This window comes from Mya arenaria, chromosome 14 (genome assembly GCF_026914265.1).
Source record: "Mya arenaria isolate MELC-2E11 chromosome 14, ASM2691426v1".
NCBI classification, from domain to species: domain Eukaryota; kingdom Metazoa; phylum Mollusca; class Bivalvia; order Myida; family Myidae; genus Mya; species Mya arenaria.
Window position 1 is genome coordinate 59642212 of NC_069135.1, and position 18138 is coordinate 59660349.

Here is an 18138-nt window from a genome sequence, read left to right on the forward strand (position 1 = left end):
CTCTCATAATCAACACTGAGAGCGCATTATGCAGCTGAATAGTGTATATGTTATAATTCATTTTCGCGACTTACAGAAGATGGATCGAGCATAAAGAGGCCGCAGCGAACACCAAGGTCCAATGCCGGGCGCAATAAGTAAAAGCAATATGATTAATTGCATGTGTAATCTTTTTTATGTAAGGTAAAACTGCCTGTCTATGTCATGCTACCGACATTATGGACCTCAATGGAAATAAGGGTTCTCTGTTACCCTTTTCGAGTTATCCTTGGTGCTGGTGTGCGAGGCAATTGACTAGTCATATTTGTATGTATGTAATATTTTTATATTTACTGTACATGTTGCTTTGATTGTCTATGTTATGCACTCATTGCCGAAATAAATCTATCCATCTATAAGTCAAACACAATTATTGTCAATAAGAATTTGTTAACTTGACGACAGCTTATAATTCTTTATGCAAACATATTAATTGTTATTGTTTAAAACTTTTATGCGAATATCGTTATGACTTACGTATTTTACAGAAGTTGTTTTCACACACAAAACCATTCGCACACACACCCGGGTTACATGCACTGTCAACTGTAAAAAGGAAATGTTCATGTAAGTAATTTTTCAAAACACTTCTCTAAGCGTACTTGTAAATTTCAATATGTATGCTTTAATGATCACAACAATGTGCATTAAACTACACTCTCAGATAGTCAGTTTTGACACTTGTCTCAGATCTCGGCATCATTGCCTTCCATTGAGTCATATATAAGATATTTTGCACAACAAAATTAATAGATCTCAATTGTTTGGGAAACTGCCGAAAAGTTCATTTATCTTAATGCGTTTGTAAAGCTTTTAGCCATATAACATTAAATTCGAGCGTAAATATGATCTATCTGATCTTTTGCCAGCAGTCTTGTATCACCTTTGTCCAGATATTGGCGCAAAATTTGGCTCTTTCACAGACAAAAATAAAACGTTGTCAAAACGATAAATCTGTGAGATTGCAGTCTATAGGGTCACCATTGTGGAAATATATCGTTAGGAGAATTAGAGTAGTCTTGTGGTATACATGTCCGCCTCTTACACAACAGGTTGTGGGTTCGATTATATATCAGGATGAAAGTGATCTAGTGGTATGGGTGCACGTCTCTTAACCCAGATTTTGTGGGTTCAGCCCCTCCAAGAGTACTTTCTAATGGCCTCCCAAACGGCCACAAGTACTGGCCCCAATTTCTCGAAACCTTTGAAGCTTAACAGGCTTAAGTAGCTTATTTCAATAAGACAATATACATTCTTAATTGTATTTTGATATATGAAAAATGGTTATTTGTGACTATCATAATGATTTTTCCTTTCTAAAGCATAAAAACTCCTAAAGAAGTAAATATTATGCAAATTATTAAAAGACAAAAATAGTGAGCTTAGCTTAATCCTGTTATAAGGGACTTAAGACGTTTCGAGAAAATGGGGACTGGTGTCTACCCAGGAAACTGTCACGAGAGTGATTCTCTAAGCTTTTGTCATAATCAAGCTCGAACAAGTAGTAAAAACCAAACCATATCAATTAACTGACTTTTGAATTTTCCATTTAAAAGGTATATCTAGAAAACATAAGGTCATTAGATCATTCAAGTGCATGAGTGTTATTTAAGTATATATGAACGTTTTAATGACATCTACATTTTAAGTAATTGACCCTTTATGAACTATATAGTGACAAAATGACACATTCTTTACCAGTGTCATTTATTTCCCGTTTCGGCTTTTGAAAAATAGATGGGACCATCTAATAAAATAAATAGAAGTTGAAAAGCTTTTTATTTTCCTTCTTCCTTTTTTGTTATATCTGCCTAATGTCATATACATGTACATGAATGTAAACACACCACGTTAATAAACTACCGTGATGAAATCCGACTCACAAACATTAAAGCTAGTGTTCTGATAACCGTAACTTTAAATAAATGTTAAATTGTTGCCTGGTCAACATATATGTTTTGTATGGGTATGTGTGTGTAAGTTTATGTATACTTGGGTACTCGGGGCTTGCCCATTCGCCGAGTGTTCGTTAGAGCTACCTTGGTTCTTGATCGTGCAACAGTGCATAGCAGTGTCACAGGGGACCCCCCATTTAACGTTCCTCCCGTAACACGATTAGTATATTATTTAGTGGTGCGACAGGGAATCGAACCTGCGACCCCTGGGTTGCCACTAGACTACGGATCCCCCACATACATGGGTGGCCCAGAATTTGATGTTATAGTAGGGCGATACATAAGGGCGTAACCCTTTTAAGGGCGCCCCTCCCTCCAAAACGAAAGTCATTTAGTTTAAAGTGTTACTAGTTATCTATAAATATTCTTGCACAACTAGTTATCTACATATGATTTGCGAAGTTCACTTAGTAACTGGTAACACGAATCTTAACTAGTTAACCAGTTATTATGTAACTTATCGAGTGGAATTCGCAAACCATAACCGGGTAACCTGTTAGTGTTGTATAGCTAAAAAGGGTAATAGGTGGCAGTTCTAGGCACTGTCCAAGCCAGTTTGTAGTCTTATAATATTTATCTTACCAAAAAGTGTCGCGAATATTAACAAGATTGGCTAGATACTTATCGCGGAAATTAAGTAGTTAACACAAAACGGGATTAATATGACATCATATGTCATAATTCAGTGTATTATGTTAAATCAAACTAAAATTAATAAAAATCCCACACACATATGTAAAATACATATATCATCTTACCCTCGGCGGAAGCCCCGTAGAGCAATACAGCTGGTAGCAGTAGAATACACACAAACACCATTTTTATCTGTAAGATATTAATTTAAAAAGGTTCACTTCACTGAAAAACTATTTCAATATTAGTCTAATGCTAAATATGTTTCACAGCGCAATCATAACTGCTTAACTATCTAAACAAAATTAACCTGTATGAACGGTTTAAGTAAATTATTTCATAACAATTTTCTTCCTTTCAAAAGCGCCCTCAACGTTTTAAAGTAAAACTACCAGATGTTTAAATTACATCAATGTGCATGTCGTCCGCAATCAGACAAGGGCACGAGATCGGCTCGTTTTATACTGCGAACTAGGAAGAGGTCTGGGGTCTTCATAACACTTCAGAATTGATTTATGGCATGGCACAGGTAATCATACAGTATTGGATGTTTGCAAAAAATTGAGTTATGTGGCAATATGCTTATAAATCATCCTTTCAACTGTTGAATTGTGTTTTGATAAGGGCATTCATACAAAACAACTCCAATACGTAAATCCACTATGAAGGAATTTGTAAGGGAATATAGTATACTCTTTTAGGCGACTATAAATTAATTGCTTTTTTTCATACCCGACCACCCCCTCATTCTTTCGCCACATCTTTAATTCTATTTACTTAAATAAAATGTTGAACTCTGGTCTGCTTTTACGTCACGGTCCGGTACTGTCTGGGAACGGCATTTATTCATACCTGCGGCGTCGATGTACAAATATAAGGGAAGGAGAATAGCCACGATGAAAAACACATGTGAATTTGGTTCCTAAGGCAAAATGAAAGAGCATGAACACATATTCAATGATGAAACAGTCAACTATAAAAGAAAACTTTTAATAAAAGTTAATGTTTCCGTATTCTGAACTTTAATCCGTTTGTTTATATAAAAAGGTTCTTAGTTAAAGGGACTAGTACTAAATTGCTATTTATTCATCCCCGACCACTCCGTTTATTCCGCCACCCCTTTATTTGTTTTTACTTTAAAATGTTGAACTGTGGTCTGCTTTTACGTATCGGCTCGGTACTGTCCGGGTACGGCGTTTATTCGTACCTATGCTGTCTATGCTTCAAATCTAAGACAGGTTAATAGCTACAATCTTGTTCGTGGTTAGCCGAAACACATGTAAATATGGTCCCTTATGCAAAAAGAAAGAGCAAGAACACATATTCTACGGTCATCCAAGACAAAAAAGATGTTTACCCTGTCCCCATTTATTTTATTTTTTCAATGAAAATCAAGCAATTTATTGATATTGGCCATAGTTATTGGTTTTATTAATTGTAAATATGTAATATACTGTATATAATTTCTATGCTGTATACTAATAATAATTTAGTCTTTTGCTTCCCAATTGGAGTCGCCATTGGAGTAGCAATACTTTTTAAGGTCGTTTAATTCATAAAATGTTTACCTATGTATTGATAAGACTGTTATTAACTATGTACCACTCAATAAGGAGTGTTTGCAGAGGTGTGAATCATGGTGTAAGATGCTTATCAATAACAGTGGTTGAATTGGACCCCCCTTGTTTGTACTACCCCGCTTTATTACCTTGTTTTCGTCTCGTTGAATGTAAAAAAAAATGTTTTGGAGATAACACATACAGTTGTTTAACTCATTGACAACTTTTTTACAATATGACCTCCATACAAATATTTTAATATCGATGCAAAACAAAATCAATCATTTAAACACATCTGCAAAAAATGTTATAATATATTCTTCAACAAACTACTCAAGTATGACCCGGAAACAAATAATTTATAAACGTGTCGTTACAATTAAACAGTATACCTAAACATTAATAAAAAACTGGTGTTTAAAAAAGTATTCAGCATATTTATTTTATGCTTTCCGGTGGTTTATAGAGATTTGTCATTGAAATAAAATTGATATTTTTCACTGTTTTGAATTTTTAGCCCGCTCTCTGTTCAAAATCAAACGTCAGCACTGTGAAGTAATACCGTAATACGTTAATTCAAGTTATATTTAAGATATAATTAGATGTATATGTGTCTACATACTGTATGTTTAGTAATATAGGGCATATTTGATTGTCATTTGAATATGGAGGTGGTTGACAGCCGACCTGGTACAAATGTACAAAATGGTCATGTTAATTACAAAAACGTGTATTCCTGGGGTTGTAAAGCTGTCATATGTAGACAACAATTAGTATAAGAGAGATGAATTTGGATGTAAAAACAGAGGGGGGTTAGGCAAGGCAAGGAAAGTGGCCTTGGGTCCTTAATGGACGGCAGTTATGATGCGGGATTACCTTAAATGTCATGCTGTATTTAGAACTTATTATTATACTTAGAAAGTACGTGGAACAATAAAGAACTGACATTCGAACGGTTGTTGTTTATTAACTTAAAGACTTCCAACAGTTTAAGTGAACACTTAGAGAGTTCTGTGGCTGTTACGTCACACGACGCACAGGGCTGGAACGAAATTTCAACGATGTTATTTCCGAACTGACTTTACGTGCGCATAAAAATAGGCGAATGTTTTCCTAAATGTGTAAATAAATGTCTTTTAACTGCAGTTTAGGTGAAAAAAATGTTTGTTTCACTGTAAGATTGCAGTAATTTTCACCTCGTAAAATATATCTTTTGAAGACCACTCGATGAAATACATAAAGATCTTACACCGAAAAAGAAAACAACTATCCTCTATATATTTAGGACATGCCCCCCCGCCCCCCCCCCCAAAAAAAAAAAAAAAAAATACAGCAAAACAAACAACAACAACGAAAAACAAAAACAACAAATAAACATAAAAAAATCAGGTCCCGCCAAAAATCTATACCGGGTAACGAAAATAATTTCTGTTCCATTGTACATAAGGAACAGTATCAATAATCACATTGAATTTGAACAAACTGGACTTTTTGTGGACATTTCACAATTAAGTCTATCCTGGGTTTTTTTCGTACAAGTCTGAACTGATGCGACCTTGAGTTGAAGATCGTATAGAGTGTTTACACAAGGAGTAAGAAATGTATAGTTTTCAAATGTTAGAGAGCGATTGGTTATTTAGGATTTATTTACAGTCAAGCCTCTATGATTGTTATCTCGGTTTTCGTACTGTATCCATCCCTTTTTATTGATACGTGGTAGAGAAGGAATTTTATTTTGTTACTTCAAGGTAACCGATCAATCATTAATAAGAAAGGCTACTGGTAAAGTTTCATTTTAAGGTTATTCATCCATCATTAATACAACAATTGATATGCTTGTAAAGTTTTATTTTTAAAGTAGCAACATATGAAATTTCAAAATTTCTAACGTTTTTACTATGTTATCCCTGAAACATATTAATAAAAGTGCTATATAATTATATACAAATTGTGTGTTATTACCTCCCTTTAATATATCATATCATAAGAGAAGCGTCATTATGAGGTTATTAAATTGTATACATCTGGTGAATGGATAGGATTGACAACGCCTGTACCGTTAGTGGATGGAGGGGGCAACGCCTAATATGTAATTAATGCAAAAATAATATTATGGTTATGTATAATTTTGAAAAAAAAAATGATTAGTTTGTACATTCCATCGTAAATTACTGTCGCTATATGGGTTATGATACAATTTTGTTCATATCTGTTGTTAAGGAATGTGTCAGTCTTTTCAAGAGATTAAGTTTCATATTTAGCATTTTTCAACATTGATGTTTTTGTTTATTCCATTGTAAATTATTAGTGTCATTTTGACACCCATGACTGTCTTAAAGATCACATTCTCAACAAGGTTATCGTTATGTAAAGGTTAGGAGATAAACACTGTTTCTGTCGAGTGCTTTGTACTTTAAACATACATTTTGTTTTGGTTGGATCTATTGCCATATCATTTATTTTGTACCATAATTGTCCACGTCAAGTCTGAACGCCTTTGCCAGTTTCTATCGAGAAAACAATCCGGATGTATGCATTAATACATGTCACTGGCAATCAATTAGAACTAAGTCATACAAATTATAAGCTAAAACACTACACTTTATTTGTTCGATGGAAACTGACCGAGGTGTTCCGATTACGTGATAATACACATTCTATGCTGTGTTCCAAAAGGTCACGTGTGGCACTGCTATACATAATTGAACGTTAAAGAACCAGGGTAGCTCTAACAAGAGTAACATTTTGTCTGTGTACTTTGATCAAATAGCCTTAAATGACTAACAATCTAAAAAGAGCACTCGTCAAATGGGCATAACCCCAGTGCGAGTACAAAAAAGCTAACCAAGTCCCCCCTCCCTTCCCTGTAGTCCAGGACCAGGGACCTTTAAGTGTCCTACAGATATTTCCTTTTTTTGCATTCATTGGCCCTGTCAACTCTTATCTTATCAGATTACTTGTTTCTACTCTATTTGTTTTACAATAAACAAGACATCTTGAGGTCTCACCGACATTGGCGGATGCAATTTATTATACGAGCTGCAGTCGATGTTGCAATCAATACTTGCAGATACATGTTTCAAATACAGGGATTGCGTGATGATAACAACGTGTTTTCATCCCAATAAGAAGTACTTTGTTTTGCAAAATGTCTGGTACTCTTAACTTACAATCGTAAATATGGATTTAGTTTGATTTATTGGCCATTGTTACACTTATGATGCAAAGTTTGAGTGAAAAAAAAGTAATGTCTTTTACCTAGATTTATATTTTTATGGAAGGCTCCACGTACTGAAATTTATGAAAATATGTATTTGGAGTATTTCGACTATGCATTGTTTGCTTTAGTCCCGTAGATGCCGCTTGTATTGAAATATAGTTTGTCAGTTGTAAGTTCGATTTCTTCCTTGTCAACAAGGACATCAATGGTGACAACATATTTTTTATGAAGATTAATTTAACAAAAAGCAGGACAATTATAATAAACATTCTTCTAAACAATAGTTCGCATGTTATCGTATTCCTAATTATATGAAGAAAGAAACATATGCAAGAATAATGAAAAAACACGAACAAATGAATTATACACTTTTAAGTTTCAGATATACGTCATTATAATACAATGGAACTACATGAACATAACCGGTATCCATAAACTCAACAAAAACGTATCTAGGGATATCAGGTTTAAGGCAAAGCAGACACAGAGTTACAAAAAATACAACCAATCTAATTTGATCGTACCAAAGTACTCTGATCGATTCCACTGTGTAGTTAAACACGACTTTTCATGCATAACGGACATACGTTTCTAGTATGCCGGATAGGCATTTCCGATAAATTCAGTCGTGCTGGAAAACTCTTTCTAGAACCCACCATGCTAGATGAGTCCCGCGCTGTGCTGTCACGAAATACTTCTTATTCTTGTTATTATATACTTTATGTAAGCATACTTATGATTTTTCAATAGATGATTTCATAAACAATTTCTTTACAAAAATATAGATTCAAAACAAGTTATTTTGAAGAAACTTCTTGACGTATGCAGTGCATAAAAATTACAGCGCGTCATGGCGTCAGTAAACATCATCGCATGCGTTCTTTGGTGAAATTTACAAACATGCTTTTTTCTATGTCAGTTATTTTACCAAGAAAAGTAATTTAAGGTATGCTAGAAAAAATGTGTGTCCGGTCTGGATGAAACAATCTGGTTTCTATCCAGACCGGAAACAGTTGACATATATTACAATTACAAATGTTGCCTCGTTTGACCACTCATTCGCATCTACGCACAATTTCAGAATAATATTGTAGCGACTCTTAATGACATTCAAATGTTTACGTTCATTTTTGATAGTTCAACATACTTAATAATAGGTAAACGAACTTTAGCTTTTTTTCTACCAACACATTTCGCTACTGTTCACTTTTTGTGCTTTGTTTCAAATGGTTTTTCAAATGACCTTATAATCACACAATAACATAATCAATATGTTATTTAAACGTATAAGATGAGTCTGATGCCGCTTTAGACTTATAAGTCTAACAAAGTGCTGCTTAATGAGGACTTTCTTGTGGTCCTTCTCTGCGACTTTACTCATTTTTTTCTAGAGCTTTATTGACAACTTGTCAGATTAATAGCTTCTACTTTTACTATTTGTTTTATATTTCATCTAACGAGGAGATAATCTGAATTTTTACCGACATTAGCAGATCAAGTTCATAAATTGAGTTACAAGTAGCAGTCGATGTTACAATCCATACTTGCCGACACATGCCATAAACAATAATGTGAGCTTGATGATAACACAAGTGTTTTATCTCACCGAGGGCATTTTGTTTTGCAAAATCAGGTACACTTAAGTTACAGTTGTTGATTCAATTGTTTGCAAAACGTCAAGTAGTCTTATCTTAAAGTCGTGAATATGCTTTGGAAAATGTCAGGTACCCTTAACTGATAGCTGTTAATATTATTTATCTATAATATTGGCCATTATCGCACTTTTCATACAATGATTGAGCAAAACAATCTTAAAAGTCAAGTCTTTCATCTAGATCTATAGTTTTGCGTTCTGTAAGGGCCAACATGCCAAACTTTATGTGAATATATTTTTTGATTATCTCTGTTCTGCATTGTTTGACTTCGACCCATAGATGACGCTTGTATTGTTTGACTTGTCAGTTCGATTTCCTCCTTGTCAACAAGGTTATCAATGGTGACAACAAGCTTTTATATAAAATTTATTTAAAAATAAGCAGGAAAATAAAACTGTCGAGAGCAATATCAAATAAAACACAGCATTTATCTAAAGAATAATTCACAGTTATTTTTTCTTCTATTCCTTTCTATCAGGAAAAAGACATCAGTTAAGAATAATGGATTCGGTCTTAACATACAAACTTCACACTTTAAGATTACTGAAATACGTATGGATAATACAATGGAAACTACAGGGTTCATCTTGTTAGACACGAACTAAACTACGACCTTATTTAGATGCACAAGGTACAAGGCGAAGCAAAAACAAAGTCATAAAAACTACATCCAAAATATAAGAGTTTTTATCGTACAAACTCTAACACATATCGATTGTCCAGAAGTGTTATTTTGAAACTTTTAGAGTTGTGAAGAATTGAAGGTCAATAAGAATGATGTTAACAACCTGTTACAACCTGTTACCACGTGGAAAGATTTTAAATATTACAAACTAGCACCAAAAAAAAGAGAAAAAGTTCATTAGACACCATGGAAACGATGACAATAGCCAAGACGGCCGCCTTTTTCTGAGCCCATGACTAGTCTTACTAGTCTAAACGCAATACCTAGGTTATCAGTTAACAGTTAATAAACCCTTAAACAGATAAGCAGATCTCGAATATCGTTGACCTACATTAGAGGTGTCAGTTGAAGTTCGCCCTGATTATGCTCGATATTTTTGATGCGATATTGTGCTAAAATGTGACGTACTGCAACAGGGTAAATAATGATAGTTACGGATTTTGTTCTTTTTTACATATGCCATGTTTTTTGGTGCGTTTAACACAAAAAATGAAGACTGTTTTTCGATATCTTTTCACGATCTTTCTTTTTTATAGGTGTTATTTTTGTAAATATGGATTTCACGAGGCGCAAGGTTTTGGACTAGATACTAAGTCGAATACGACATTCCGCATGAACACGCATTACTCATAAGCCTTTTATGATGCACTTCGCTAATTTAAACCTCTGAAAAACATATGTTTTAAATAAAGGTACTTTTAATGGCGCAAAGTTTTGTTTCATAACGTCATTTTATTATCGAGCAATGATCCGTTTATGATGTGACGTCAGTAGAATATAATATGGCCATTTTGAACTGGATCGGAATGCAGACAACCTTACTTAACGTGAATTTATGATTGGTATATAACATTAACATATACACTGACCAAAACAGATCGTGAGATTTAATGAAAATCCCCTTTACGCCGTTTCAAATGCATTTTTGGAATCATAGGGCCAATTTAATTATTATTAATATTATTGAGTCTGGTTCCTGTGACATGCCTTAAATAAGCGGTTGGTAAGTCGGGCTGTCTTTATCATAAGTAGTAGATCCCTTCGTAATGTATGAATTAATTTAGTGTTTCATTTGACTTTTAGAATCTCGTATTTGATTTATTCGTACAAAATGCATCGCACTATTTTTAAGATAGGTCTGCTAATCAGAACCAAACCGTTTTTGGTCGAATGGTCGTTGTTTAAATACACAGTCACAGAAGAAAACAGACACAAAAATGTTACATTTATTTTTATTTGGTTCTGATTACAAAATGGATGTCGAAGCCAGCATGAAACAGTCGTGCATTAACTTGCAGCATACATGCTGTAGGTTCAGTGTTTATACTGTTAGTCTGTTTTATCGGCTGAAAGCGTCATCAGACTGTTGTATAAGCATGAAACCAAAACAGCATACAATAAAGCCACAGGAATTATGTGACAGCTATTTGCAGATGTTTTCAGACATTTACAAGAAAATATATGTATGCAAAGTAAAGCATCAAGTTGACTTTTCGTCATTCTTTCAACAACAGATCATAATCATTTCATCAGCAGTAGAATGACAGCTGCAAGGGCAATCCACACGCTGGCCTTGTGGTTGGAACCGGCTGCGTTATCTGAAAACAAATATGAATCTCATGATTATTTGCCTTATATAAAAATAATTTGTTAATAATTAATAGTATAATTATAGTATTCAATTAATTGTATCGTTTGAACGCTTGATTTGCATTACTTAGTCAAAATTGACCCCTATACGAAGTGTTTTATTGCATAAATAGTTAAGACTCCTAAGAGTAATATATTTAGGCTAAACAGCTTAATTAAAATAACTACGCGATATACTTGCAGCGTAGATAAATGTAATGAGTTCTGACAGAGTTAACCGTCAATATTCATCGGAAGTTGTTTTGATTGTCGTTATCTATTTTTTGTGTTCATAATTCACCTTTAATCGGTTAACCATGAGTCTCAGAATTAAAATAATTGCATTTTAAAATAATTACTTGAACTAAGCTCGAATACTGGTTAAATCATATGCATCCTAATAAAACGTACATGCACACTAACAGTCGTACAATCACCGAGAACAGTTGATGAAAAAGTAATAAAGTTTATGTTCTACCTTTTCGGCACAAACCATCGCTGCCAGCGGTATGCCCTTTTCTACAGTGACACGTCAATGTGGTGTCCCCAGAAAGACAATCAGCATTAGCAACACACTCCTGTGTAATTGCTTGTCTCTTTCTCCGCGCAGAAGGTTTAGCTGTTGATTCAGCAGTCGTAGTGGCATCTGTCATAATTGTTGTTTTAATTGTGACGGTCGTGTCCGGTTCAGTTGTTGACACACTTGTCTGTGTTGTATTTACTGCAGTTGTTGAAGAAGTATCTGCAGCTTTTGAGGTGTTTGTCGTAGCGGGTTGTATGGTCGTATCTAGTACAGGTGTATTTTCATTTGTCGTAGTGTTTGCGCTCGCAGTTGTAGCTTTTGGTGCAGATGTACTTTCTGTTATGTTTGTGTTTTCTCCAGTCGTTGTGTTTTTATCTAGCGGAATTGTTGTCGTTTCATCTATGTCTGTTTGCGGTGCGGCGGTTGTGTGTTCGGTTGTGCAGACTCCTGCAGCAGCTGGAAAAGAAAGGGGCGACCATAATTATTTCTGCAAAATAGATCTGTACAAAAAAAAATGTATTCTTAGTTTTTGCCTAAATCAAATAACATGACAGTTGTTGATAGTGAATATAATGTTTTTGTGCAATGTTATATATTCGACATAATTCGGTAAACATCTGGAAACAATTATAATCATTTTTTCTCTTAAGAGGGCCCTGACAAAGTTAAAACTTTATTAAAATAATCGACGTATAATATCATCTGTTAAACACGATACACTACAAACCCCGCGTTTTTGACACATTTCGCACATCGCCGCGATTTTTCCTTACCGCGGACGTTATTTTTTTAATATAATTTTCCCTGCAATTGAAGTAAATTGCCCATTGCGTTCATTTCTTAAGTTAGGATAGTACTAAAGATTGAACTCGTACGCGCCAGCAACACTCAAACCAGGCGATGACGCGCACCCCGGCGTTGCCTACCGCGGAATACATCGAATATATATAAGTGAGTACATTTTATTTATATTGCTTACATAGCAACTATAAATAATTATAATGATTTATGTAGATATTGTATATTGTTGGCCTATTTCCTTTCTTAACTTTAATAAAATTAGTTGAGTCGAGTTTGAGTTGAGTTAATTTTACAGTAACAGAACCTGCAACATTTTAAATAATGTAGTAATTGTATGACATATCTGAACACAAGATAATTGTGTTAACCTTATACTTGTATCGCAATTATTGTGTATACACTTAATCATTGCAGTCATTTTTTAAACTATACTTACGTATCTTACAGAGGTTGTTCTCACAAACAAGCTTGCCCGTACAAAGAGAAGTCGAGTTGCAAGAGCTGTTGACTGAAAAAGAGTGTGTACGAGATATATCTCCAATTAGTCGGTTAAAAGAGTGGCACACTGACATACACTGCTAAAATGAAAATGCGATAAATTTCCTATGGATGGCGGTTATCATTGCATTTATTAATGAAGTTATGTCGGTGCTTGTGTGTATGTGGCCCTCGTTTGCGGGCCATTACCTTTTGCTTCTAAATAGGGCTTATAATTTGAGAATATGACTATTTGGCTTTTTCGTGTAGTTTTCATTGTATTAGTACATTTTAAACATTACAACATCTCAAGCTACAGCGTTTTTTCCCTGTTGATTATTGACCAGTTCCACTCAAATTTTTAAATTCTGTTTTGTGTTAAATATAAGTTTAATAAAACAATGTGAGATGTAAAAAATCAATAAGTAAAAAATTGACTTCAAGTTTATTCGTTTACATTGAATGATTTGTCTTCGCGTTGGTGACAACATCCAAAAGGTCGAAAAACCTCACTTAATTATTTCGGGGAAGGGCACTTGCTATTGCATCTTTTCACCTTGACCGAGGCGGGTAAGTGCAGGTATAACTATATTGAGAAGTATGGTGCTTGACATTCATGTAATGATAAAGCCTTTTAAACGCCATTTTAAACACTAGATGTTCTATTTCACCAAACAATTTGCTTTACACATTATCTATTAAATGGTAATATTTGACCTTTTTTGCCATGTTTCGTGAATTTAATGAGAACAATTGATTTGGCCGCATATCTTCGTTTACGTCGACAAATTTGAGCGCTGGTGACATTAAAGCTGCACTCTCACAGATATACCGATTTTACAACTTTTTTATTTTTTGTCTGCAAACCAACGATAAAAGATTGCTGACAAAGGTTCAGATCGCAGAATTTCATATTTCCGTTCAAAACGGAATGAATGTTTTATGGCTTAATAAAAGAAATGCATAAATCAGTTTTTGAAATTAAATGTAAACATCTGCGATCTCTTTTTTGTCAGAAGTCTTATATAGCTGTTTTTCATGCATTTTCATAAACAATAGCTCGTTCCAAGACAGAAAATCAAACAAAATTCAAAACGTTTAATCTGTGAGTATGCAGCTTTAAAAATAAAAGCTAAACAGCTCTCATATTTATCAAAAATGTTAAAACGCCATCTTTCATCAATCCTTTTATAAAATATTTCTTAAGGAGTTTGCGAAAGACGGATAAACTGTATCATATTTGCATAACTTCAGTTTATTTCACTAAACGTATGTGTCATACACCACTGATGCTTTTTTGTGAATTTTCAAGGTCAAATATGAGCCATCTTAAACCAACCCCTGAATATTTTGGAATTTTAACACATAAAACAAAATGTGAATTAAAGGATCGAGATGTGTTTTCGAACGTTTAAGAATTATAAACACCGAAAATTGACAATGAAGCGCTTACGAATGAAAAATAATCCGTAAATAACTTGTATCACAATGGTTGTAAAAGAAATGGCTTAATGTTAAAATGTGACAATTAAAAGATATCTTACCTTCTGCAGAAACCCCACATGTCAACACAGCAAGCAGCAGAAGCTTCACAAATCCCATTTTATCTGATTGTATAGTATATTGAATTAGAATAATTAATCATACAATACACACAACAACCATGTATTAACATATATGTTGATTTTTTAAAATATATTGTTTTAGTTACTTTTTACATTTAAACATTCTAAAATCGGAAGCGTATGTTGAGCATGTTTGTTATATTGTAAGTATTTTAACAACTATTCATTGTTCATCTTATTTTAAATCGCACTAGTTTCCAATACCTTAATTTCTGAATAAAATACCTTGTTTTAGATCACAAGTCAAATCCCTCCTCCGCTATCTGCCTCACCTTTTGGACGCGACCCCTTTATATCTCTTTTCGAACACTTCAAATCTATTTATGGTGCCATTTGGGTATTGGTATTTCGAAATCTTAAAGTAACATGAATTTATGCTCTGAGAAGAACTAATACCTTTAAGGGCCTTCCACAGTTTCGGTTGAATGATCAAATAATCAATTTTCATTTAGTTTTGAGGTTCAATATTTAGCAATCATAATTATATTTGTTGAAACATGTGTAGCTGTAATTAGTATTTAAGCAAATTTTACGAAGGAAGATTTTATTTCTGATAAAATAATCATTTGCATTTTTCCGGCGATGTCTTCATATAAAATAAATATTGATTTTGTATCAAAATTATAAGTACTAGCCACTCAACAATGTCTTGAGGGTGTGTGATGATTCCACCAGTTTAAGATATTTGGTTATTGTAATCAGGAAATGAATTTAATTCTCATTTTTTTCATTATTTTATTGACTATATAACTTTTTTGAAAATATATCATCAATTACTATAATATATTGTTCATGAGGTAGTATGGGGAATTTTGATCCAAAAAAAAACATAATAATATTTTCGACAAGACTTTTCAGAAAGAATAAAAGAAATTTTGGTCTAAAATTTAATAAAATGTTCTTTCGTAAATTTTGGTCAACCCCTTTTTACCCAAAAACATGTCACAAAGGATGTCTATATTGCTCCTTAGATATATTGTACCTCAAAGTGAATTAAACATGAAGTTTTGAAACGTTTTAATTTTTGGCTTTTCCAACCAACTTTATCACTGTGGAAGGCCCTTAAAATATTAACATCTTTACGGGGGCTGTATGTGTATGTTGGTTTACCGAATGATTTGTGTTTTGTAAACATTGCAATCACCAAGGAACCTGGACGGATCACGTGGCATTAGATTTTCTATTTTGCGCCTACTAGGCAGGTAAAGGGAACAGTCTACAGTCTGACATGGTATCGCTATTGACCTTTTGATTGACATGTAAGAAACCGTCTGTTAAGGCTTTCCGTTTTGCGTATCGTTGGGTGTTTTAGATTAAGACCATTCGAAACTCCTCTGCCATTTTTATCAAAAACATCCTCCGATGTATGCCGTTACATCAGTTGAAGTAGTTCACAAAAAATATAGTTTAAATTAGTTGGAGTGTTTTACATGGCGTAACAGATAAACAAAAAGACTTTTCAACATAACTCGATGTAAAATTTATATATCAGTATAGTACTATGACCTTAAACATTTATAGCCGACTAAAAGGGGTATAACTCGTACACACATGAATCTGTGCCTTACAAAAAATAAACCTCTGTATACATGATCGCACTAAATCGGTGGCTTAGTGCTCTCAGATAAAATAACAAGGAGATACAAGACGAATGTTGATGCTAGGCATAAAAGACGCGGTTGAATGGGTTTTATTAATATAATACGTGAAAAATATCGATACCCAATTGGCTCAATAAAGTCATGTGACAATATATACAATTGTTAACATTCCGGATAAACACGGACATAGCCGAACTATGACGGTTTAATCAACTTTCTAGATCGTAGTTACTCGGTCGTCTCCAGCATGCGTAAATTATTTCGACTGGTACCTTGCATTATCATCGATAAAATTATTGGTGTCGATTCGGCCGAGATATCATTCCGGCCTGATCCTTTTCGACCTATTTTATTCATTAATGTTTGTTTTAAATCTTTTGAAATACGCTTTGAACTTTCATTTTATATCAGTTAAATTTAAATTGTGTTAATTTCGTTATTGCGACTTATATTTGTTAATAAAATCGTGTGAATTAAGCTTTGTACTTCCATTTTATATCACTTAAATTTAAAATAGTCAATTAATGTCGTGTTAAGGCACTTATATTTGTTATCAAATGCATAATTTAAACTATTCTTCATAATATGCCCGTAAATTCTCACATGCTTATTTACTACCACAGCGTGTATATAAATCGTTTTTTACAGAAAATAAATTTCTAAAATAACGAACTCGTATGACCGGCGACCAGTCAATACAAAAACACAGAGAATAACTTTTTTTAATTTTCTGTTTTAAACATTAGGATTATTCGTTTTATATGACGTTTTGGAAGTTTTACACGCATCAAAACGGTTATTGACGACTTTTAAGTAAAGTTGAATAAGAGTTGATATCATTAACAAATGTTCTTTTTTACATAACTTAAATTTATCCGTTTACACTTCCCCATTGACAATTGCCTCCAGGCCGCGTCTAATAACTTAGCATAAACTGAAGCAGAAAGGGGGTTCCTTTTTTCTTCAAAACGTGCCTATTTAGTCTTAATGCCCAAATTTATAATGATTATCCGGTCAATATTTTCGGGTCACACACGCATGAGTAAATAAACCCAAAAACAATTGCCAATATAGAAGCAGGGGTTTCGTATATATTGAAATAATCGTATTGGTTTGTAGTACATAATGACTAGTTTCTGCGTTCTCAGATTAAATCTGTGGTCGATTGGTTACGCGCTAGAATTCGCTGGTTTTATCTCCAACTCGTAGTATTTGTCTTAAATCGAGGTATTATTCGGACAAAAGAACGAGTGATGGCTATGAAATCGGGATGCATTTTTTTCAAATCCCAACTAGGTTGATTTCTTTGTATTAAAGGGACTGTACACCAGATTGGCACCAAAATTATTTTTTTCTGTAACGAATCTCAGGACGATTATTTAATAAAATGTGTAACGCTTTTATATCATAATTATAAAAAAGTACCGAATAACATCGACTATCCAATCACGCATAAGGAATGAATTCTACTAGGTAGACATACCAAGTAATCTTTTATTGGAAAAATACGAAATAATTGCTAAAGTTAAATAAATTGTAAACTATGTGGTACTTCAGTTAGTAAGTTCCAATGCATTGTACACATTAATACCAAGTTTATGTCAGTTTTCGACAATTTTCTTTTTTTCTTGCAAATTGATCATCTGGTGCACAGTTGCTTTAAAACCCGATCTAGAAAGTTTAAGGTTCGAGCTTGCGTGTTGCTCGACATGATTGCGTGTAATGAAGCTAGCCAA

General features: G+C 33.7%; 1 protein-coding gene across 2 annotated transcripts in view; it reads right to left on the bottom strand.

Moving 5' to 3' along the window:
* LOC128218139 (integumentary mucin C.1-like) overlaps window positions 1-3044 on the bottom strand; it is a 28020-nt gene extending 24976 nt beyond the window's left edge. The window contains exons 1-2 of one of the 2 annotated variants that reach the window (XM_052925696.1): window positions 2753-3044; window positions 517-585 (exon numbers count right to left, since the gene is read on the bottom strand). In XM_052925696.1, coding sequence (XP_052781656.1) covers window positions 517-585; window positions 2753-2813 — 130 coding nt within the window. In that variant the 5' untranslated portion in view covers window positions 2814-3044. The remainder of the gene's footprint in view (window positions 1-516; window positions 586-2752) is intronic. The other variant, XM_052925695.1, reaches the window with a different exon arrangement.
* Between the last annotated feature and the right edge of the window lie 15094 nt (window positions 3045-18138).